Source organism: Numenius arquata, chromosome 6, assembly GCF_964106895.1.
Source record: "Numenius arquata chromosome 6, bNumArq3.hap1.1, whole genome shotgun sequence".
In the NCBI taxonomy this organism is placed as follows: domain Eukaryota; kingdom Metazoa; phylum Chordata; class Aves; order Charadriiformes; family Scolopacidae; genus Numenius; species Numenius arquata.
In genome coordinates, this window is record NC_133581.1 from 11,565,462 (window position 1) to 11,591,437 (window position 25,976).

The 25,976-nt window shown below is 34.9% G+C and overlaps 1 protein-coding gene across 1 annotated transcript in view; it reads right to left on the reverse strand.

Moving 5' to 3' along the window:
* The window catches only part of PPP4R4 (protein phosphatase 4 regulatory subunit 4), a 69,844-nt gene that overhangs the window by 15,643 nt on the left and 28,225 nt on the right, over window positions 1-25,976 (reverse strand). Inside the window, exons 4-12 of the mRNA XM_074150081.1 lie at window positions 19,782-19,929; window positions 19,022-19,095; window positions 16,772-16,878; window positions 14,176-14,283; window positions 9,578-9,699; window positions 6,889-7,011; window positions 4,151-4,320; window positions 2,987-3,106; window positions 1,061-1,138 (exon numbers count right to left, since the gene is read on the reverse strand). Of these exons, the coding sequence (XP_074006182.1) occupies window positions 1,061-1,138; window positions 2,987-3,106; window positions 4,151-4,320; window positions 6,889-7,011; window positions 9,578-9,699; window positions 14,176-14,283; window positions 16,772-16,878; window positions 19,022-19,095; window positions 19,782-19,929 (1,050 nt within the window). The remainder of the gene's footprint in view (window positions 1-1,060; window positions 1,139-2,986; window positions 3,107-4,150; window positions 4,321-6,888; window positions 7,012-9,577; window positions 9,700-14,175; window positions 14,284-16,771; window positions 16,879-19,021; window positions 19,096-19,781; window positions 19,930-25,976) is intronic.

A 25,976-nucleotide genomic window follows, 5' to 3' on the forward strand; every position in this document is an offset into this window, starting at 1 on the left:
AAACTGCAGTTGATAACAGAATATATAGTCTATATTAATAGAATAACCCTGTTTTCAAATGATGTAATACTTGAAACTAGACTAGAAAAGTACATAATTAAATATCTTTTGGCACCAATTCTGAATGGGGTCATACATATGATAAAGCACCAAATTATTTTTTTATTATATAGATAACCGTATAGGGATCAAATCAAGGAATTTTTCAAAATCACCAGCTACTTCTGAGTCTCAGCCCAGGTGTTCAACTTGAGAAATCTTAAAAGATGGGTCAGAATTTCATAAACAATAAGTAGACGTTCTATGAATGCTTTCGATTTCCTTGAGAATGTCTAACAAAGAATACCAAACCAAAAAGGGGCACCTGAAAGCAAAACTTACTTTTCAATGCCATATCCAAAGATCTTACATAGGAAAAAAAAAGTAAAAATCAAACTACTGGAATAACTGGTATTTGAGGATATGGTGATTTTGTCTCAAACATAAATATTTCTCTTTTTTAGTCACAAAAATTCTCACTATATTGACTGTAATATAGCTATGCGATTCATGTTTTATGCAGGTTGAAACCAAGGTACGCTAAACCCAACTGTCTCAGAAACATTCACAGATTCTGTAGCAGATCTTGGGACTAAAACCCTTTCTCTAAATCTCTATCTTTGAACCATACAGAACTTTTTCATCATCTCTTCAATTGGAGAAATGAAAATGAAACAAAGCAAAAATGTTGAACGCTATCAGTGATTATTTTACTATAGTATCAAACCCAAATCTTTCCACAGAATTTGTAAGGTAATAAACAATATAGCAACTAAAACAATTTAGAACGAATATTTTTAAAGCTAATAAATTCAGTGGAGGTTTACTAAATTCAAACACCTTCCTATTTTCCTCCTTTTTATTCACAAAAGGCTGACATCTTTATGCAGTGTCTGTGAAACAGAAGTAAAAGCTGTTGATCATTTCAGTTACTGTACTGTCTTATTGCAGAATTATCAAACATCAAGATAATCAGCCTCAACGTAACAAGCAAAAGAAAGTTCCAATAAAAGTATATTACCTCCAGTGACTCATCCTGTAATAGTGTAACCAATTCTTTATGTATTGTATACACACCAGAATTTAAAAGCTTAGCAACCTAAAAAATGACAGTAAGACAGCAAGGTGAAACATTCTTTAGTTCCACGGCACTACAACAACTATACGACATGTGCTTACTTTCCAGCAAGCATGAAGAAGGGATGCAGAACAACTGTTTAATATCAGCCGTCTAAAATTGTGTACTTTCCCACTGATCACATTAAAAATGTTGATATAGAGAATAAGAATCAAGAAACAGGCCTATTACCTTACCATGAAACATGTTTTTAGAATTAATCCCATTTCACGTTTACCAAAAATTTTTAAGCCTGCACTGCAAGGCTAGAAAAATTCCTTCTGGAATATTCAAATGTTGTATTTCATGCTCCTTAGGAGAGTTAACAGTCAGTCTGCTATAAAATTGACAAAAAGAAAATATAAAAATTGGCTTAGCCTGTGTTGGATTTTAAGTTTCCCCAACATTTCCATCTGAAGTTTTCACTCCTTACTTCTTTGGGTTTTTTTACTGTGATTCATAAATCACATATGAATTTCTAAAAAACACCAGCAGTCCATCTCCACACTGCTAAAAAGGTTTTATAGCAAATATGAGAAAAATTTGAGGAATGAGATTCTTGCCTTATAGAATATTTAGATGATGCTTCTTAATTATTTTCTTCATTTACATAAGCCAAACGAAAACAAGACCTTATTTCTAATCAAGATGAAGCTTTAAGGAAATGGCTAAGGGGAGTTTATTTAAATTAAAAAAAAAAATAAATCCACCTAGCAGTGAATGCCATAAATTATTCATTTTTGGCTGTCACGTGGTTGCCTAGTTATGGTGTTAAAATTAAATCAACCAGCACTAAATGTACATTCAGACCAAGGTATAATTTTACAGGTTTTTTTGAATGAGCTAAAGTACTTTGCTTACATTCAGGCAGTACCTTAAAAGCATTAGACATCTAACTCAAAATATTATGTAGAATTAGATGCTCATTTTATAATTTCAGCAATTATCAGTCGTTAAGACAAGGTATCAATAGGTAACAAGAACTGGAAATCCATCCATCTTTCTTTAATGGTGGAAACAAAGCCAATTATGCCTCTACTAGTCATTTACATGTTTTCAGGAAGCTGCTTAACTTACCAATTTCCCTAGCAACAAAATGGGATAAAAGGCTACCTCGAGGACTGAAACACAAGGATTCTCAGTAAAACAGTATAAAAATCTTGAAGACCTGCCTATATGGGTTACTAGAATCAGGAGGAAGTGTTTGTTTATTTCTGGAATTCACCTCATACAGCTAATAGTATCTATGCAGTTGTACATTTTATAAACTTTTATGAAATAATGCAGTGGAACTTATGTAAACTGAATGGAATAAGAATATATATACTTTTACATTTGCATAAATTTTCAAGTAGTTTCATATTAAATTGAGCATTTAACTTAGATTTGATCCTTGTATATATTCTCCATAGAACACCGGCAGAGTAGCAAACTGTACAGTTCTACAGAAAGTTTTCTGGACCAGAAGTGCCAAGTTCCTTTCTCCCGTTTGTCTCATTATTTTCTAACAGCATTGAAAACCTTCAAATATTGTAATTACTACAATTTCTGATGTTTTTAGTACTGGACTATTATGTTTCTCCTAGCTTTTGCTCCTTAAAACCTCACCAGCAGTAGGTTCTTATAGCCGAAAGTCACACAACTTAAATAGACTAATGAGTGTATATGGGCTATATAGCGAGGTTGGAAGGGACTGAACACCTTTGACAAACTAAATTTCAACAAGTTTTCTCAAGTCTTGTTATTTTGAACAGTCAGAAACGTCAGTTTAAAGAAATAAACATAAAATAAAAACATGTAAGTACTAACGACGAGCTGTTGTAGACTTACTTCATAGAAGCTTATGGCCATAGTATATCTGACAGGAACTTCGGGGTCATGACAAAGGCAGAAGAATATAGAATATAGTTCTAAATGGAAGTTCTTTGGATCCACAAAAACAATCATGGCCTGTGGAAAGACAAGTCTTTTATTGTATAGCTAAAGGAACACACTATCAGAGATTATGAGATGAAAACATTGAGTCACAACCAGCAAGACACTTGGGAGATAACAGGTTGTGGTTTTAAAGAAGCAGCGTGGCATTTTTGATAGCTGTGCCAAAACACAGGGACCAGAAGAGTTCTAGAGTTTAGAACTAAATTGGATTTACATATCTTCAGACATGCTGCAGGCTTTTTTTCTGAAGCCGTAGATTAAAACCACAAGATATAAAACCTTAGTTTTCTAAATATTGTTTATGTTTCCATACACTAGTGGAAGCTGCAAACGGGACACTTCAAAAACAAAGAGCATTTTAGCAAGCAGCAAAGGAAGCATCTGAATTTCAACATAATTGTGTGTGTACATACCTTGGTTTTGGTCAAATAAACTAACAGATGTCTACCTATATACAGCATGCTTGTCTTTAAAAGGTAGAATAAAAATAACTGGCTCTTGGTACAAACATATTTTCTTTAAATATAAATGCAGAATGTCAAAATATGAAGTAAATTTGCAGAAACATGAGCGGTAAGTATAAAGACCTCACATAAACTTGAAAAGACTCTCCATATTCAGGCAGGAACATGACTAAAACATGAATCTTAACCATTCGGATTCAATCTTCAACTCCCTGGAATGCCACAAAACACAGGAAATGCAAAACCCTAGCTTTGAGTGGTTTGAAACTGGGGACTTTGTTTCACAGCCATTTTGTCAAAGCCGTTGTGCCAAGGGTTTGGAGAAAATACGTAGGAAAGAAAGAGATCAGTAACCTCTTAGAACAGGACTCTCAGCAAATCTTGCCAATAATTTTCTGAGGCTCTGCAAAGGGATACCTTTCCTGGTAATGCTTTTGGACAACCTCGACTTTAAGCCATTAACTTGAACTTTCCAGGAGAGAGCTAGGATCTAGCGAATAACGTACAATTTGTGAATAACTTCTCTATCACTCACGCAGTCCTATTAAGTGAATTATAGGCATGACAAATTATTTAACCTTAAATTACTTACTGGAAAATTGTAAGCACAGTTCTTCCTCACTGAAATATACTTCTTTTCCTGTTCCAGAGTTTGAAGTTGTAGTTGGTTATCATTGTGTCCATTTTCCTGCTGTAAACCCAGCGTGGAAAGCTTCTTATAAAATTCCAAAAACCGTAAATGCTGTTCAGGAGTAAAAATGCCTAAAAAAAAAGTTTACTTTCCTCATTACAAATGTTATTTACACTGTCCCCTCAAAAAATCTCATTAACAAATCCATCAAATGTGTTGATTTTTATCCCTCCTCTCCCACCTTGAGTCTAGCAGAGTATCATCAGTACACATTATGCAAAAAAAGTGATTACAGAAAAATGACAGCTAACTATAACAGAATGAATCTCAATTTCTGTTTACATAATTCTTTAAATACCCAGGACTTTTACTGTAGGATTGTAAATATATTTGTTTGTTCCACTAACACTGGTTTCTTCCTGATTAAATTTATACATCTTTATGAAACTCAGTCACATGAAGAACGCATTCCTGCAGAAAGTTGAAAAATTAGGCCATGTTACTACAGATAATAGACGTATAAGAATAAAACTAGAAAACATGGAACACACTGGACTACAACTAGCGAGATGACTTCAATAATTACAAGTAATTTTATAAGTACATTAGTAATAAGAGAACAATCAAGGACAGGCTCAGTTTTCTACTCAAAAGAGAGAGGAAAGCTGTCAGTGATTGGTACCAAGAAGGTTGAAGTGCTTAATGCTTTTATTTTCTTTCTCAAATTCCACTAATATCATCAGGCTCAGTAGAATTAATAACAGTGACAAAGATTCAAGCTTTAAGCAGAGAAGGATCAGGTCAGTGAATACTTAAACAAGAGACGTTTTCAAAATGTGCAGTGTCAGATGTGCTTTGTTCCAGTGTTCAGAAGTATTTCAAGTACTAGGTGCTGAAATCTTAAATAAGTGAGATATCAGAATGGAGATGAGCTGAAGCGGTACTGATATTTAACAGCTGCAGAGGGGAAGGGCAAGCCATATAATTACAGATCAGTCAGATTACTTTCACGTTTTTGAAAAAATTGGAACAAAAATCCAAAAATCTACTCATAGATACCTAAAAGAAAACAAGAAAACAAGTAGCAGCCAACATGGTAAAAGCAAAACTTGTCAAACTGATTCCATTTCCTTCTAGTACTGGATAATAGGACCTGTGAATAAAAAAGATGCAGTAAAGGTCATGTTTTTCACAAGCGAGATAAGGGAACAGGAAAGAAGGTGAAAAACTATACAGCTGCTGCAAAACTGCTTGGAAAAACAGTTAAGAGAAAGTTACCCATGGCTCACTGACAAGACGGGCAAATGTATAAAGAAATGTCTGTCCTACTTCTGGTACTGTTCAGTATTTTCGTTGTTTTTTTGGATGCTGGATTAGAGACTTCGCTTATTAAATATTCTGATAACATCAGCCTAGGAGGGAGACTGCTTATGCTTCAGAAGGTAGAGTTTTAAATGATCTTCAGAAACTCGACATGGTCTTAAAACTTTAGACTATTATTCCATTAGGACAGAGGTAAGGTACCATGTTTAGCTAAATCCGTATCACCTGCACAAGGCCAGGAAAGAGGAAGATTAACTAGCTGTGAGATTTATGAAAAAAAAAAAAAAAAAAGGCTTCATAGACAGCACTTGAGCAAATAATGTCAAACCATTGCAAACTGTTGTAAAAAAAAAAAAGTCAGTTTTTCATACTGAAAAACATAAACAGCAATATAGCTTGCAAGATACATGAAGTAACCCTTTCACTTTGTTCAGCTCTTCTAAGGCATAACACTTCAAGAAAAAATACAAAATTGCCAGACAGAGTTCAGAGGTGAAGAAAATTCAGCAATTAAAGTAATTCAACCTGAAGAATGGATGACTGGGAAGACATGATAAAAACAGGATGGACTGTCCTGGCTCTATGTTTCTGTAAGTAAGTTTGACACTGTGGAACAGCCTTTATGAGTTATTGGTAGTGAAGCAACAGTCACTTTGATAGTCTCTAACACACTCGTAAAGCGTTATTTTAAAGATCTGTAAGACAGATCAAAGGGTTTAAGAGTCTAGGAGGAAATTCTCTCTAATGTAAAACCATGATTCTGTGCTGTCCCTCCACAGGTAAGCTCTGTGTAGCAGGTATATGGTGGGCAGAATGTTCAAGCAAAGATCTGCTGTGCTCAAATGAAACCCACGAAAGTTATGGGTAGAGATTTGGCCCCAGCTGCAGCTGGGAATCCACATGCCGTTAGGTCTCCTTTCTCCCCTGAAGTTCCCTTTGGGCCACACTCTGTTCTGTGCCTCAAGAAGGATATCAAGCAGAGAGATGAACATACACAATTAACATCATACTGTGTTTTCAAAGGTTTCTGGTTTTGAAAATTCAGTCATCCAACTCACAAGCTCCAGAATGTCCAAGAAGGAATCAAAATAAATCAGTCAAACCAATAAACACAAACCACCATGTCTCCATCTCTAACCCTGTCTAAACAAAAAACTCTGTCCCTGCCTAGACATAAAAAAATCCAATAAACAGAGGACACCCAAAGAGGAAATTCACAAAATCTAATACATATGCAATAGATGATTTCAGACTTTTACTTCCACATTTCCTTTCCTAACTATCATTGCATTTGGTACATTCAAATGTGTCTATTTTCCAATTCTCCAATCTTCCCTCATTTTTAAGGTTTTTTAAAAAAGAACATTAAATCATACCATATAATCCATTACACAGCTTCCCTAAATGGAAAGATAAAGAAACCAGGATAGATTCATCTGCTTTGAAGGATTTTTCACAGAACGATTTCACTAAGGGGAGCACAGTTTGACTCCTATCATCTGAAAAACAAAATAAATTTTTGAAGTTAGCCATTTGACAACATCTAAAGAAGAGCACAGAGAGTGGACTTCCACAATAAGTTACAACATGCATACAACATACAATAACTAAACATGCATAGGAGTATTTTTGGCAGCCACTCAATAGAGGTAGAAAAAAGGTATAGAAAATGACAAACATTATCATAATACAGGTCCTAAATTTTAACACCTTACCTGTTTGTTTGTTTATTTTTAGGGAAAACGCATCCCCCCAGTGAAGGATGAGCCAGAGAATTAATGAATAGTCACTGACTTCTCCACCAAGAATACAGAGAAAGAAATAATACTGCAGTACTCCTACAACAGGGTTTCCTACAATAGTAGGAATACAGGGAGATCAAGATCGAACATGACCACAAAAATAAAAAGAAAAATGTGGATATGCTGGAAGTGAAATTTTTCAACCTACTGAGAAGAGGAGGTTGAAAATCTTTTGGTAAACAACAAATTCACGGAGAAAAAAAATAATTAATGGCAAAGGAAAGCAATGAAATCATTTAGAAATTTAAATTCAAATTCAAGCCTCCTTATAAAATAAAGGAATAAATGTTCAAATAAATTTATGTGTTTTGACTTGTTTTAAATAAACCCCCTGCATTTTAAAATGTTCGAAGTTTTAAAAATCCAAGGGAGCAGGATTTTTCAATGGTAGATCAATACCAAAACTCAGCAAATAATTATGTTCAAACAAAATATTTAGGTTGACCTGAAGAAATATTTTGATACTGTGGGAAAGAAACCCTAGGATATAATTTTGGGATATATTTCTACCTTCAAAATGCTCACTTTCTAGTTCAGCCACAAGACCAAAAACTACACAAACCAAATTTCGAGAAACACATTCCTTACAAACCTGTAATTAATCCGATTGCTTTCTCTAAGCTTTTCTCAATATCTAAAAGCAGTAGTTACAGCAACTGGGAGGTGGTGGGAAGGAAGAGTGCAGACTGGGAGGTGCAGAGAGAAATACAAACTTGATAGCATCAATGCAAAGGCTCAATAACTTGAAAAATAACCTACTATCATACTTACTGATATAAGCACTAACTGCTAAAAAGTCCAATTATGGTATTTTCCCCAAAACTACCTTCTTTCTTTATGTACTCCTCCCATATGGCTTATATGCAATCATGTATTTTAGTAACTCATCACTAAGTTCCTATACAGTAAATATTTGCTCCTCACTTATGTATCAGGAAGGAGTAGTAGAGTCAGTCAAATGGGAGTGGGAGTGGGAAACGTGGTGCAAAATACAGAGCTGCTAATGAAGATAAACAACTGAAGAGTTTGGAAAAAGACAGTATAAAGAGCAAAGTGGCAAATAACGAAATAACAATATAAAATTTTTTTTCATATACACTATCATGTACTTTGCTACTTTGCACATTTCCAGTTGTGAAAAAACCAAAACAACAGAGAGCAAAATTGATAGAGAGCCAGAAAAGCTGGCTGTTACTGTCTTCTATATCCCCCTGAAAAAATCTAGAGAGCACAGCTGACTGGGGGACAAGGCACAGCAGATACCCTGAATGTCTCCCTGTACTGGAGTGCTCACAGTAGCTCTCCTGAAAGTTTGCCCTAATCAATGCTGAACTGAACTTGTGATGAGAACCCGAGAGCCACGTGTGGAGGCAACCCACCACCTCTATGCCAAAAAAAACAGATACAACACAATTTCTCCTTCCTCAGATGAAGACACAGACACTCACCCCTACACCTGGAGAAACATGAAATATGCATGTTGATCAGAGGAAAGATATGGAGCACTGAGAAAAACACAAGCATCTACATTTTCTGCTTTAAATACAGAAAAGCTTTATAAAATACACACACTTTCTCATTGCAAAGAAGAAAGCTTTCAGGGCCATACAGCCACCAGTTTAACGGGATTTAAATAGTAATTGCTGATGCCTAGTACCTGTAAACTAATCAATTGTGCACAGTGCAGTTCATGGGACGTGAAGATTTTTTTTCTGTTCCAAAATTTACAAATGTATTTGATATATATAACTTGATGTTGAAATCTGCAAGGTTTACTGATACACACACAAATATCCTATCATTGCCCCAGTCTGGGTTCTTCAGCTCAGAAAGCAGGCTGCAGTCTGTAGGCAGGACTAGCTTTACTCCAGTTAAGAGGCAAAAACTATTTAATAGCAAAAAAAGCACTAGCAAATGTATTTGTTGAACTAACGTTTTGTATTCTGTGTATTCATAGCATTAAGTAAATACTAATAACCCAATATTCTTATCATTTGTACAGTAATTTACTCATTCCATTTCGTCACGTTACATCAGAAACTTCGAATAAGATAGCTGATTTCAGCGACAACTGGTTCACTTTCCTTAAAACTTACTGTGTATAAAGCACTGCAAGACATGAAATACGTAAAGGATAAAGCAATAAACAAAATAAAATCAGAAACGTCTGAAAAATGTAGACAGAACAAAAAACACAACATACATTTCTAAGATGCATTAAAGGACTAAGAACTGGGCGAGTAAGCCTAAATTAAATTCTTACCTGCATCAAACATATCGAGCAGATTCACTAACGTCTCAAAAGCTGCAAGGCGCACACTGCTGCCTTCATCTCTTGCTAGTTCCACTAACTCAGGAAGAACCACAGTTTTTGTTAGTTCTGTCCTGCAAAGTGAGGCAAGCAGTCAAGAGAAAACATATAATGAAACAATATTGCCACAGCAAAACAGAATTCTTCCTTGAAATACTCATTTAGATATTTTTTGTGTAGTCAAGAAGGAAAATTTGACAAAGTTGTAAGGAAATGAAAATTAAAGAAAAACTTCCAGTCAATCTCAGGACTTTTTTCTTTGTCAGCCAAAAAAACGTGCAAGTTTAAAATGTGAAACTTCATCACTAAAAAAGCATTCAAACTAGCTCGAAATAAATCACAGAAAATGCAGTCTGAAAAAACTCAAAAGGAGTCCAGCTACTTCACTGTCTCGCTAAGAAAACTCTTCCGATGAAAGATGCAGAAAATGCTTAATGCAATGGCCCAAAGCCAAAAATTATTAAATATGAGTCATGTTGGATTGAAGTGTCAGGAAATCTTAAGCTTCAAAGATGAGCCTCCTTTGCAGAGGGTAAGCAACTACTGCTCAGAGAAAACGCAGTTTCCCAACTAGTCCAAACAGTAGCTTTTAGGCTTGTTTTAAAGTAGTGAAGAAAGGGTTCTGCTTGTCTCTTTTTGCCCTGGTAATTACTAGCACTGTCTGCATGTGTGACAGTCCTGACAACTTGAATCTATACATTGGCAGCAGATTGCTGTATTAGGGATTGACTTAGAGTTTAATCAGAGAGGTGACTAAGGAGGAGTGAAATACTCTTGACACAGAAACGTATGCGCAGTAAGGTGACTGGCATAAGTAAAATGAAAAGAGATTCACTTCTTGGAGCAAAAGTATAGTTTATGTAAAAGCTACCATGCATATTTCCCATGTTCCAGTGTATAACTGATTCTTGATTGCTTTACGAGATTACAGTCTGACTATTAACAAGAACTGGGAAGACATACCCAGTATTTCCACTTTTTATTTCAGTCATGCTTTTTTTAATTTTTATTTATATTCTAGTGTTTGAATCTGTCTGCATTTGTGTTAAGAAGCCCACTTTGTTCTGTTCACATGTACAAGCTCTTGGTTTGCTTGCCAATTAGTGAAAGCTGTTGTAAGCACCACATCTCAAGGATGGGACCTCAGCAATTTATAATAGCCAAGGATCTGTCCCTCAAATGTTTATACTGCACAAAACATAAAACTGCAGGGGAACACTGATAAAATTATACTACGTGAGCACTAATCAAGATGACAAAATCAAAGCTATGTTTAACACTTTGAGCAACTGTGTACGAAAAGTTGAGAGTCTGAAGTCAATTGCATTCTTTAATACAGAACTAATCACAACTTCCAGGCTGCCAGATTTTAACTGAAATAAAAATGCCCAAAATACCCCTTCCAATCAGACTAAGGAAGTAACAGCTGTCCCTTTTGTAAATCGATATGAACAATAATACTTTCCAATGTTTATAATCATCATCAATGACCTCCAAACCTTACAGTTTATAATTGTTACCAGCAAATCAAGATGTAGCTTAATAGTATTAGTCCAAAAAGATGGTTAATCATTCATATAAAATTATGAGAAAATGACATGATATCATTGAGTGGTAACAACCCTAAATAGTAAAAATAAACATTGGGACTGTTGCCACATTATGCCTTCAACATTTAACTGAAAGTGTGCTTATTTCTATTTATTTAATTGTGTTTATTTTCCTACTAGCAATTCCTCCTCAACATGAAAGACTGCAATAGTTCACATATCAAAAATACCAACAGTTCACCATTTTTCATGAGATTAAAGATTAAAGCATCTAAATTATTGGGAAGGGACTAGGTAAAAACCTCACAGAGATAACAGTGTATATGGATACATTAATGCTATAAGTTGGGGAGGAAAGAATTAAAGAAAAATATACAGAATGGACCATTAGTTGATAACTATGTATTTAGCCCTATTAAACCGCTATTCTAGGGCTGGGTAAACTGTCAGTAATACTGTCATTTGCCACTGCATAACACCTATCCTGTTTTAAGACATTCAGCTCCCAGGTATAATAAATGCAATTTAGTTCATTTTAAAGACACTAAAAAGAATGAAGAAAATTTTATTTCCTTTCCAAAATGGTCACTTATTAGTATAAGACATAGCCACCTTGCTACAAATGAAAACAACTTTTTTGCTTCTTCTTTCACACTGCTAAGTATACATTGAAATTAAACAGCATTTCGAGGAGGAGTGAGAACTAAATGAACACGTTTAATTCTTATTTGAACACCTGGATGGACATATACCCATCTTAAATGTAAAAGAAAACTTCTGAAAGCAAATTCACACAGATTCACACACAGTGAGTGCTTCCTAGAGGCTACCACCAAAACCATTCTCTGTTTCTCAGTAGACTGAGCCACAAGGCAAGGAAATCTGTGCAGCTGTACATTTTTAAAACATAAAAAAATGTCTCAGCAATATCTGAAAGGAATATTCTCTAACTATATGCATACACTAGATATGAGTTATTTTACTCAGAATAACATACACTATATTTAAAAAAAAAAAAAACATGCTGTATTTTGTGTCACAAATAATTCTCAAAGCCAAATTCATATGATTACTTCTCAGCTCTTTACTATAGCAGAGGTTAACTGAGAAGGTTAGACAAATCCATGGAAATGCAGACGGCATCTCAAATAAGACACCAAAAAAATCTCATGGGATTGAGCAATAACAAATGAGAAAAGAGGAAGGCAAGTGATCGAGATAGACAAGAACATATGGCCTAGGAAGGGGCAGGGGAGAAAAGGGTCAGACAACAACCTAAATCAAGATCAAAAATCATGGCGGGGTGGGAAAGAAATCCTTTGCAAATATGTTTCTGTGGACTTCCATTTTGGTGACATCAAAAATCTTTAAACTACTATGACACTTAGAACTGTCTCTCCCTTCAAAACTTGGTAGTCATAAAAAACCAACAACTAGTCACTCCCCGAAGATAAACAGAACCCTCTCTTTCACTCATCTTTAATCTTCCATTCAAGAGAATTCAATTTTAAGATACACAGAGATGCATGAGACACAAGCACACCGTAAAAATAAATGCAACCTCAAGTTATTCATTAATTCCATTTAGTAAAATGTGTTTTAAATTTCTAGTTTTACAAATATCAACAATATTGACAAATACTAACTTTTTTTTCTGTAATCACAAGTTCTTCTAAAGGCAAAGCCATTCAATATAGAAAATATTAAAATGAGTTACCATGTTAACCTAGGTTTTGTTATAAAATAAGTACAAAAACAAATGAGTAACTTTACTGACATGAGTAATACTGCGTTTTCACATTATTCACATCCTTTGAACTTTGGATGGACAAGGACTTTGCAGAAGAGGTGTCCAAAGCACACATCTAAAATTATTTTGTATGCAATTAAGACAAGTTTATCCAGGGATCTATAAACTACTATCCTCTATGACCTTAACAAAGCAAAGTTAAATTACACGGCAGTAATGCTTAGTTCTTGCTGTGAATATTCATTCCCTATATCTGAGTAAGCTAAAACACTGCCTGAACAGACACTTTTGCAGTATTCCATGGCTGAGAGGTAAACCACATTGCTTCAGGAATTTCTGGTGTTTTGGTTTTGTTCCTTTTTTTTTTTTTTCCAATAACTCAGAATCTAAACCACAACATAATTCTCCATTTTAAAAAAATTAATCATTCCACAGCCACAGGAAAGTGTCTTTTCCACAAACACCAGTTCTAACAAACTGAAGTGCATATTTACCGTATATTTCAAATTGCATTTCACTTCCAGCCTCATCCTTGAATTTGCTCATAAATTCACAATTTCAAAAGCTAGAGGGACTCTCAAGATCTAATCTATCCCAGCTGTGTAACACAGGACAGGGAACCTTACTTGATATTTTCTTCAAGTCTGTAAGAGAAGTTACTGTCTTTTTCCTTCCTGACACAATTAACAGGTGGACAGACGTGGAATTTTAAAATATTTATTCACCCAGAGACCAATCCTGTGTGGGTAGTTAACATGTTTTATTTATTAAAATAAAAGTTCCAGACTTTTTCTATTCCTGTATGTGCAATATTGAAGGTTTAAGAGTAAAAGCTGCTACTGAACTGAAATTTGCTTACAAAACACATTTAGCATCCTTTCACAAAAAACTGCACAGTAATTATTAAAAACTGCTAATACTTGCCATAATCCTCTTCCATTTTTAAATAAGCCCAATGACATCAATGAATAATTAAGACGATTTGAGGAAGCTATAGATTAACTCATCATTTACAAAACACTGTTGTTTGTATGCTTCAGCAATTTTACTATCAGAGAGAAATAAAAATCTGAAAATGGAAAAGAGCCAACTGCCAACAGCCAATTCCTAAGAACACATCTGTACACTCCAAATTCATTACTAAGTATGCATGAATTAAGTTAGAAAGCTTAAAAGGAGTTTTTAGGTTACCATTAAATATTTTAGAGAAAGATTTTGCATTTAGAAGCAGTTCTGCAAACTGTACTCACCCTATTCCTTGAGCTATATGTTCCAATTGCCGACACATACAAGTTCTAACTTCATATTCCACGTCATGGCACAGTGATTTTACCAATGGAAGAATCTCTCTTTTAATACTAAAAATGTGAATTTTTTTTATCAATATACAGAACAAGAATATATCAAATCCACTCCGTAATATTCAAACTTTACCCATATATTACTTCTAGCGGCAAATTTTTTAAAACTAATTTATCACATATGGCAAATGATTTTTCTGAAAATTTGCACTTCTAAAATAATACTGTACATCAGACAAATATGTGCTACAAAGAAACAGAAAAAGGATTATTTACAGTAATTGCAATGTGCTCATATTTTATCTATTTTTTTAAAAACTACAAAAAAGTAGGTAGGCTTGGAGATGCTGTCCTCATTTAATAAGCATCTTCAGTACAATTTTCAAATAGCCACTGTAAGAATACAAAGAATTATATAAATGGAAGTGCAAATCCCAATTAATCGTCTCTAATACCTCATTGGTATACATGTATCACCAAAGAGATATATAGGAAGTAGAAAAAGAATTTAAGATTAAAAGCTTCGGCACTGCAATGCCTTTATGCAAGTAGACCCAAGCGTTCATGTTAAATCAATGGCAGATATAAAATAACTATTTTGAATTCTGTGTAAGTAAAAACACACACTACAACTTGGCAGAATCAGCCATTGTGTTTCCTTTTACTGTCCAAGATGCTGTCATGAGTATTCATAAAATATCTCTACCCAAATCTTTATGTTGTTGCAAAAATCAAGCGAAATAATATGAAGCCACAGACAATCAAATTTTCAAGCCAGCTTGGGCAGCCTCTGTTCATCCCAGTGAAAATTCATTCAGTTTTTACAAAATAATTTGGCCTCAAGTTTCAAAAACTGTACAAAGTCTTGGGAGTTTGGTATTTTAGAATACTCTGAAGTAGGAACTACTTCCAAAAAAGACTTGTTTTTAACTAGTTCTTGGAACAGAGGATAGAAAAACTAATGGTCTATTCCAAGGTCAGGACTTCTTCAATGCTCTGTAAAACTGAACTGCACTCATAGCCCACCACCAGGGGATTGATACATCCCAGAAAATTCTCAGCCACCTTCATAGTGTGTAGCTTCTTTACAGGAATGGTGCTACTATCTGAGGGATTTCCTATTTCTGAAGGGGAAGTAATCATATTAAAGAAATCCAACAAAAGGAAGTATGATTATTTGAACTTACTATGGCTAACACTTTTACAATTTCTCATAAGATTCTAAGTGATCTGGAAATTCACTTTATTGTTGTGAAAATATAACATCAAATAAATAAAAGCAATTGAAATTCTGCCAGAATTCCACAAATTTTGAAGACAAAGATCTCATAGAAGCCGTTTCCTCTTGTTCCGTCCCCTGTTACCTGGGAGAAGAGACCAACCCCCACCTCGCTACATCCTCCTTTCAGGTAGTTGTAGAGAGTGATAAGGTCTCTCCTGAGCCTCCTTTTCTCCAGGCTAAACAACCCCAGTTCCCTCAGCTGCTCCCCATAAGACTTGTGCTCTAGACCCTCCACCAGCTTTGCTGCTCTTCTTTGGACAAAAAGGCTTTGGTAACATTCTCAAAATATACTATTTTACTACACTGATTAACTTCTGCATGTCCAACAAGTGTAGTCTACACAGCAAATGAAGGTGTAGATAGCTTTCTTTTGGTTGCTTTTTGTTCTTTTTTATTGAAGAAAAAAAAAATCATAAATGTATTCCTACATGTCTTTTCATACGGTTCTGCTGTTCATATTTTCTGTTAAGCTGAATTCTTGCATTTTGGGGCAGACAAAATCATTACTGAAGAGGACTTCCTGAGCTAAGCATGATTTCTCTGCATTTAGTAGCCCTCAGTGGATTTCTTTTGTAATGCAAAATCACATGTATCCAATTGTCTGCATAGGAAATGTGTTTGTTAAATGGTCCTACTATCATTAAGACTGGATAAGAATGCACCATGCACCATACCAACTGCTTCGGGCAGGTAAATTATTCAGATTTCCTTTCACCATTGCTTCCCTGTCCTGCTCCGCTGCCCAAAGCTACAGACACTGAATCTAAGAGCTGGATAACATCAGGCAACCACAGTGGCTCCTCATACATTTCCATATAATCAGGGATTGAAAAAAAATATCCACATGTTAAATTTGGTTAGACAATAGAATGTTAAGAGTGGGATTCTCTTCTTTATGACAAGAAACTCTACGGTGATGAAGTTGTGCTTTGTGTCTGTAAATTGCAGAGAAATCCACTGTTTGTCTTATTTCCTAGTAAGAAAAACAATAGGGAATAATGGCATGAAAATGGCACCCATTCAAACCTGTGGAAGAACATACAAACTGGCTATAAACTGATGAATATCAGCAAGTCTTGAGTATGCTAGTTACATAATGTACATTTTTTTAATTAATAATTAATATCCAGACAAAGGGATCTGTAAAAAGAAAGCATTTACTTTTTGCAATAAAGTCTACTTTTCTTGTAGTAATTTTTTCCCACTAACAAAGAAATACTGGTGTATACTGTGGAATGAAAAATATACGTACAGTCTACTTACATATGAGCTTCAAATTTATTAGCTAGTTTTCCCATGATTTTACAACTAACTAAGCGGGACTGAAGTGTTTGAGAAAGCTGTGCTTTGGAAACAAGTGGATTCAGGATCTATATGAAAGAAAAAAGAAGAAATAAACACAGAAGAAATGTGAGCACTAAATAATGTATTCCTCCTCTTAAAAAAAAATAAAATCTAGGAAAACATATCCCAAATGTCATCTATCCATTTTATGGAATTAATTGGTACTAACACTAATGATGCCTATGTACATTAAAAGTCTGTTGGAAACACATATTTAATATTCAGTGCTACTTACAGCATATTAAACCCATATCTTGGCCCAAAGAGCAGTTTATGATTCACATCACAGCTACAGGTTTACATTTGTTTACTTGTGTCTTTATTTTGAGACTGAGTTGTATATGAATTATTATAGCTATTAGCTGGTAACTTTCTCAAAAGTTAAATATGCTCCTGCACAAGAAAAAAAAATTATGCACAGAAAGGAAAAGGAAGCCTCTCTTAAGCTCCTCCTCATAAGTTTTCCCAGGAAATACTTCTTTTGATGTAAAGTTTTGAGGCAATGATCCCTCTCAATTATGCATATTTTGGGAATCTGTAGGGAAGAGGTTTTGTTTCCATACAGATGCAGAAAACCTGCATCTTTAGTGGAGCTCTGCTGCCATTTGTTGGATCACCTCTACGGTGCCAGAAACAAAGGCAGGCCTGCAGAAGACCATAATTAGATATATTATTTTTTTGTCCAGAAAGAATCACAGAGATCCAGGTGCCAGGCAAGAGGCATATTACAGAGATATATCTCCTGTGTCTGCCACAGTCCCTCACTCAATGCCTTTTGCAGAGCTCCACAAAAGCATAATATACAGAGAAGGAAAGTCCAACAAAATTCTGAAAGCATTTTTCTCTGTTGAAATTTTGAGGTGAGAGAATCTTACCACCGTAAGGAGAAACAGATCACCTAGGCTAGAATTAGTACATAAAGTATGCTTCTAACTACAACACTGCATAAAGAAATATATCATTAGTTATCTACAAAACTGTATATTACTTAGTTGGGTTTTGAACCATGACAGCAAACACACCACGTCTAGTAATACTATCTCCAGTTACTGAACTAGACACCGTCTCTCCCCAACCCTACTGTGTTAGGCTGAACTTTGCTCTGAGATACACACTTTTCCTTATATCCTGGGAATCTATGATTGTCCTGTGATTTTTACTTAAAAAAAAAAAAATTAACAGCTAGAATATTTCAGGCTTTCTGATAGAAAGATCCTTCAAGTAACATAAAAGGCCCCCTTCTGAGATTCAGGTTTTGGTATAGCTGCTGAATCAACACTGCTTTATCACTTGTGATCATCCTAAAGCAAATTTTTGTGGAAACTTACAAATCTGTTCCTAGAATCAGGAGAGAAACTCCATTTTGTTTAAATGGTATCTTTAAAATTAGATTTTGGATGTGACTAGAATAGTTTGTCTTTTTTTTTTTCCAAACCTAACTTTTCACCCCTTAGAGGTTTATTTTGTAAACAGTACTGGATTTCAGTTGCCCACTAATTTTAATGAGCATTTTTATAATACAAAAGCAATTATACATTTAAATCCCCATATTGTTTTAAATTACAAGCACAGTAGAATATGCCTATTCCAAAGCTTTTAAATTTAACAATGAAATATGAATACTTAAACCAAAACTAAATAATTTAGCTGAGTAAAGGGGAGGGACATTATGACTTAGTTACAGATTTCCTTCCTCTTTCTTGAACTACACAGTGAAAAATTAAAAGTGTTTGCAGGGCATTAGGTTTTTGGTACAGCAAAAACAACTGAAATATACAATGAAATGGATCTCTAGCATTCAGTCCCATTTAGCAGAAATCAGGATTTTAGTCCAGTAACAAACAAAATGTAATTTCTTCATGAAGACACAGATACCATCCTGTAAACCAAAACAGGATATATGAAAACAAGTTATTGCAAATAATAAGTGCAGTGGAAGTGTTACAAGTAAATAGTCTTTATTTGCTTAAGAACACTAAATTTTTTAAGTGACCTTCCTGTCTTGCCTTTTAATGCATTCCTCTCATACAGTATGTTCTACCAGCATCACTGCCTTCACAGGCATAAAACTGCCACAAATCTTACTGAAGTGAATGAGACTTTCAGGGAACTACAATCTTACAAAATATTATTAATCTGTTGTTAGCATAAGTGGGAGAATATTATTACCTCGTGTCTGATAGTCTCCTTTGGTAAAGCTTCTATTACAGCAAGAAGAGTTTCTAGCCATGCATTGCTGACACCTGTTAGAAAGAAATGGGTTCTATGTTAAGTTGTACATATAACAAGTATAACAAAACACACATCAGTTTTACAAAAACAGTTCTCACTTTTTATGTGCACCTCTTCAAGGAGCTATGTATCTAAAAGCCACTAAATTAACATTCAAGACTTCAAACTACAAAGTAGGATAGGTAAGAAGAAAAATCTGTCCCAATTTATCTTTTCAATTCCCATACAAAAATAATAATTAACCTGTTTGTTTTGAAAATATAATTTTGCTCATTTAGAAGCATATTCTTTTCTTATGGCCACCAAAACTTTCTAGTTTTACAAGAGGCCATATTTTCTTTGTATACTACAAAGAGTGCCAAAGAATCTAAGAAAAACAAATCACCACAGAAGAAATGTCAACCATCCTCCATTTTCCCAGCCACAAAATTCCACTACTTCAGTAGCAGCTGGGACTCAGTAACAACTTTGGGATTTAGTCCTTCAGAGAAAGTGGTTTTGTTTGCTTCAGTCTGAATTATATTTAAATATCGGTATGTAAGTGGTTAGCATGAAAAAATCTTTTCATTCATGTAAGTCTAGAAACAAAGTTACAGTGATTGCATTCACTGCTTTACACAGTATTGTATGGTCATTAAGGAAACAAACATAAAAATATAGAAGTAATCCATCATCAGCATAATTGTACAGCCCTGACCTGCATCTCTGTGTTCCAGGTTCTGGAGAATGATGTGTAGGAAGGAGTGGGAGTAGGTATGAATGGACACCGACTCCTCTTGCAGAACAGTCAAAAATGAAACAGCAGCTGTTAACTGCATTTCCACTCCTGCAACGTGCAGCACCTCCTGTAAAATTAACAAATCATATGAATTTAGAGCATGAGGCAGAAATGAACTGAAAGAACATTCAAATTTTTACATTCACTTTTAAGTGTGAATGTGCAACAACCTGGATAAACTACAAAATTGGCTGTAAAATTATTTTCTCTTAACAGCAATTACCTGGAGATATTCAAATCTCTCATATTATAGCATGAACACTTTAAGAAAAATAGTTGTTTATAATATTTTTTGTACTTTCCATTTCATCAATGCATATGTATGGATTTTTTGACTTTACAAAACGAGACGTAAAAACAGACCAGCCAACAATTGCAATTCTGCTGTTAATGAATTAAAAAGAAATGTTTCATTCATCCAGTGAGACATACTAAAATAGCAGAAGGCAATTTAAACTTCATCCCTTGCCAACTGACATGGAACACAAATGAAAATATGTGTGTATATATATACATAGTCTTAAGAATAAAGCAGGATGTACTAGAATATTTATCTAGGTAACTCAGCATTTTCTAGTACTTAGCTTTAACACATAAGAATATAACAAATTAGGCTGCATTTAAAAGCATCAATTCAAAAGTTAAATGAAGATAATTCAGGAATAAAATATTACTAAATTTTTTGCATGAAACAAAAAGGGAATTTAGATTTCAGATTTATGCACATGCCAAAGAGCTTGCAGGATTCTTACAGTGACATAGCATTCAGTGTAAGTATGTACACATATAACAGCCAGGTGAACCTTCCATTTGTTTACTTCTCTAAATGTGTCTCTCTAAAAGTTCATTATTCTACTACTAAAGCATCACACCCATTTTACAAGTGATTTCAAACCCACAGAATCACAGAGTTTAAAGCCCATACTTCCTATTTAACATTCTATATATGTGGATTTGTTTCTTTTTTTTAAAAGTGTTTGAGATGAACAGTATTTTCTCACATCACATATCAAAAATCAACAATAAGCTGATATTTTATTTTTTTTTAAAAATCAGCCTAGACCAGATTGAGAAAAGATCCATTATGCACATAAGTATTATATAGCAGAGAAATTTTATTGAGAAAATACAGTTTGCAGAGAACATCTGAGAAATTATTTAGTAGATTTTGCTTACTTCAAAAAACAAGAAGTTTTCATTACACAAATGTCAACCATTTTGTGTGTGCAAATGTATAACTTTTAGTTTATCTGATTTCAAAGAGAATCATTACTTATTCTCTCAACAGCTATCTCAGTTTACAGCCCTGTTTATCTGTAACAGCATTCTCTGGACCCCTGCTCCCCCCATTGAAAAAAAGAAACAGCATTGCACAGTTTACCAATCCAAGTGTGATAAAATATTCAATAGCCACATAAACTACCCTCTTGTTATCTCCACAGCTTGTCTCTGTCCTTGTTCCTCCATTGCTACTACCACAGCCACAGCCAAGGATAAGGACACCTATCCATTCTGTAATTTGAATGTTTCTGGGATCAGAAGACCCATGCATACTGTTCTGGGATTTTGACGTACGCTTGTTCAAAAAACATCCCCAAAATAATCAAAAGAACTATCTACACGCTGTAGATGCTAAGACACCACTTCAGACCAGAACATAACGGAGCTAAATTCAATTTTATGTACGTATTTACTTTGTACACAATGCGAACAGGGTTACTTACCATCAAATACAGTTTCCAAATAGTCTCCTCCACAGATCCACACAACTCTGGATAATCATGTGTGAGAACACATTCTCTGGATGTGCCTCCTCATGGACCTCGGGAGACATTGAAATGTAAATTTCTAGATTGCTTACACACCTGCCTGCGCTGAATTTTGCACTCAGAACTGTACAGTTCCACACTTGAAAATGTATGGGTCTCCTTATTCCAATTTCACTCAACTCGAGTGACTTAGAGTTACTTAGTATAAATTTATTTATTTAGAAAGTAATGTATTTTGCTATGCATGGATCCTCCACAGATTCTCCCTCTGGAGGAAAAAGCTTTTCTGTCTTATTCAGACAAGCATATTTCATGGAATTTAAGGGTATTAGCAGGTTCTAATTCACCTCTACTTTAATGCACTTTATGTCCTGCAGCAACAGAATTCTCTTGAAAGAATGCTGCAAGCAGAAACATAGTCCATCATTTTAGTAAATGCATCAATATGACAGAAATCCTCACTTAGGACTAAAAAGACACAGAAATAATGGAGATTACAGAAGCTCAAAAATACAATGAGGACGGACCTTAAAAAAAATGTTACGTATAAGACAGGGTGAAAATCACCCCACCTCTTCTTAAACTATAAAATCAACTAGGAAAAAGAAAAGCTTTCAAGGGGAGATGGATATATTAAGAAAATAGGTAACTGTGAAAATGAGTTTGGAACTAATCAGACAGCATCAAATAAGAGTTGATGTACACGCTTCAACAAGAGTAGCCATAGTTTTCTGCAATCACAGCATTTGGAAGAATCTTATTAGTCAATCAGATAGACACCTGCAATCTCCCTGCACTGCGTCTGCTGGCAGTGCCCAAGGATGGAAAACAGGGAAAATAGTGCTATCATTTGTAAGGAGCCATTGGGTGCACAACAAGAAATGCTGAGAATGTCTAAGTTTCCCCTAAATCCGCATTTCAATGACTTCCAAGGTTCATGAGGAGGTGCATGCAGAAATCCAGAGTGTGGGGATCTCCATGCAAAAGAATCCATACAATGATGCCACTTCATTTTAACTATAGAATTTAAAAATCTGTTTTATAATCTCATGCCTATTTTAACATCTAAATGATATACAATGTATTTTTTTTATTAGCATAACCAAAATTCTGACACCCAATTTAATCATTACTTAGATCTGGCATATTTATTGATGTATTGTATGTTTAATTTTGCACATCTCAGACCTAAACCACACTTAAGTTAAATATATAAAGTGTCTTTGATATCATTTTAACTTAATTAGGTTTTAAGCAATGATAAGCAATTTGCATATATCCATTTCTATGTTTATTTATAAAAGTAACCAGGTTTATCAGTTTCTCACAAATGAAATAAAAATTTGTAATGTATCCAGCTAGAACATTCCTTCAATTTATTTCTTCCTCTATCTGTTTTAACCTCAGCTCTAATAAAAACAGTATTTATTTTTGCTTTTGGGTTTCTGCAGCTACGCTAAATAAGTACACTGGTTTCCCTATCGTTATACGGTGACAATAAGGATAAGAAAAAAAAATACATCAAGCAATTAATCATGCTAAATACTGTATTTCAGTTAAAAGTGCAGTGAACATGGGTATAACAGAACTGTTCTTCTATTAAAGATTAAATAAATATTAGATAACAGAGCACCACTGAAGAGCCTGCTTTATAAGAGCACAGCCACAGAAAGTAAGTTAACTCGTATGCATTCCTGAAAGTTTTAATTTATAAAGCTTAAACCTGAAAGGAACACTTAAATTTAGACTGACCTCATTATATTTCCCTCTTTTTACCTCTGCCTTGAGCCCATTAATTTAAGTTTCATTTAATTTACCATCTAGGAAGGCATTCAGTCTGAATTTAAGTGACACTGCAAGATGAAAAACACACTACTTTTCTCAGTTATTTGCTCAAAATATTTCTGTCTTCAATTTCTAACTCTTCTTTCTTCATATACTGTTTCAGTTGAATGTCCCTTTATATTATACAGGAAGATATTTTTATAAACTAATTAAGTACCACCTGATCTTAATACACTGAGCTCCAATTCCCACCATACAAATATTTTCCAGGCCCTAGGCCCTGATCATGCTAATCATCATCCTTTTAAATTTTTTCTTCATCCTTATAAAAAAGCTAAGACTAGAATCAAAAACTGTATTCCTATATTAGACTTTTTATTAAAGACAGAGAGGCAAAGACTACCAGTTCTCCACACCCTGATAAATAAGCATAAAAAAAAACCAGCGTTTCTTATTACTCCTTCACTTCAGGAAGAACTCTACTCTCAAAACAGAAACACCAGAAACAAAAATGGATTCAGTATGTTAAACAGAAAATTAATTAAAAAAAAACAACAAACTTTTCTTGAAACCAGTAGGCTGGTTTAGGAAAGAATGTGTTATGAGTGTCAGAATAACATGTAGTAGTAACTGCAAAACCTGGCTGTAAACTACGTGGTTTTCAACTAGGTTGCAACTTCAAGTCATTCTTTTTCTCAAAGTATTTTTTTTTATACACACATATAAACAAAATGCCTATTGACCTGCATCTTATAGCACAGAATATGATAACTAGAAGTACTTTAATGCTTTCTAAACAATCTGTCAATCTACACCAATCCTCAGTTCTGAGGACAGCTATTTCTTGGCCATTTGCTAAATTTAGATAATCAGACCAAAGTTGGAACAGCTCCTCTTAAGAAATAGGAGTCTCCTGGGATCACAGAAGTATCAGGAGACATATGAAGTTGAAAGGTGATGTCTGATACTCACAGAATCACAGAATAGCTGAGGTGGGAAGGCTCCTCTAGAGGTCAATTTCTCCAATTTCCCCGCTCAAGCAGGGCCACCTAGAGCCAGAACACGTCTAGCTAGCTTTTGAATACCTCCAAGGATGGAGACTCCACAACCTCCCTAGACGCCCTGTGCCAGTGCTCCATCACCCTCACAGTAAAAGTGTTTCCTGATGTTCAGAGGGAACCTCCTGGGTTTCAGTTTGTGCCCACTGCCTCTGGTCCTGTCACTGGGCACCACTGAAAGGAGCCTGGCTCCATCCTCCTTGCATCCTCCCTTTGGATCCTTATGCACATTGATAAGATCCCCTCCGAGCCTTCTCTTTTGCAGGCTGAACAGTCTCAGCCCTTTCAGCCTTTCCTCATAAGAGAGAAGCTCTGATCCCTTAACCCTCTTCATGGCCCTTCATTGTACTCTCTTCAGAATCTCCACATCTATCTTGCACTGGGGAGCCCAGAACTGGACACAGTGTTCAGGTATAGAAGAGTAGAAAGTGGAGTAGAGGGTGGAGTAGAGGGGAAGGATCACCTTCCTCAAACTGCTGTCAATGTTTTGTCTCATGCAGCCCAGATTGCTTTCCAGCAAAGGCGCATTGCTGGCTCATGTTCAACTTGGTGTCCACCAGGACCCCCATATCCTTTTCTTCAAAGCTGCTTTCCAGCTGGATGGCCCCCAGCATATATCAGTGCATGGAATATTACTGAGTACATCTGCCACATGAAATCTAAGATTCCTCTGCAGTAGAGCTTGCATTTAAACATCCTACAGAAGAATATTTGCTAAGTAATCATGTTGAGGACAACATATATGTTTGTTCCTCATCTTTCAGACAATCAGTTCATACCAAATGAGGAGAATATAGCTCATTAAATACTGAATTGTCCCTTGAGCAGCCTCTTTCTTAAGATTAGGAGACAGAGGGAGGATTCAGTTTAAGAACAATTCCACAGGTAGTAAGAAATACACCAAGTAGTTTCTCATAGTATGATATTTTTTTCTGGAACTCTTCTATTAATATATTGTTAAGGTAGCTGTCTTAAAAGTTAAAAAGAAAAAAAAAAGAAACCAGCTTAGAGATACATATCCACACAGCTTTTCAATTAAAGCAGCAATTCATTTCTTCAAAACTCGAGCAAAGAAAACAATGAAATATAAATGAGAATTTACTGGAACAACAAGTATTCATTTTCACATGGGTCCACTTTACTATTTAGTAATCGCTAGATAGAAAAACTGTATAATGTAAGCATGTGATTCAGTCATCCCACTTTTGTTACTAATATAGTACACTAATATCTTACACCTGGCAATGAGAATCTGATACAGACATAGCAAGAAAACTCAGAGCAGCTAATACAGAAGACTTTTCCTTTTCATCTCTAACATGCTTGAGAGAGAGAGGACGAGGTAACTGAGGAGATTCTTAACTCAGACTTTCAGTTCAATGTATTTTAGATCATCAAATTCATATTTAGCTTGAGTCAGTAACTAGTTACTCTTTCTGTCTTTTTGAAGCAAGCAATCTAAATACTCTTCTTAAGCATTAGTTGTTCGCAACAAGAAAATA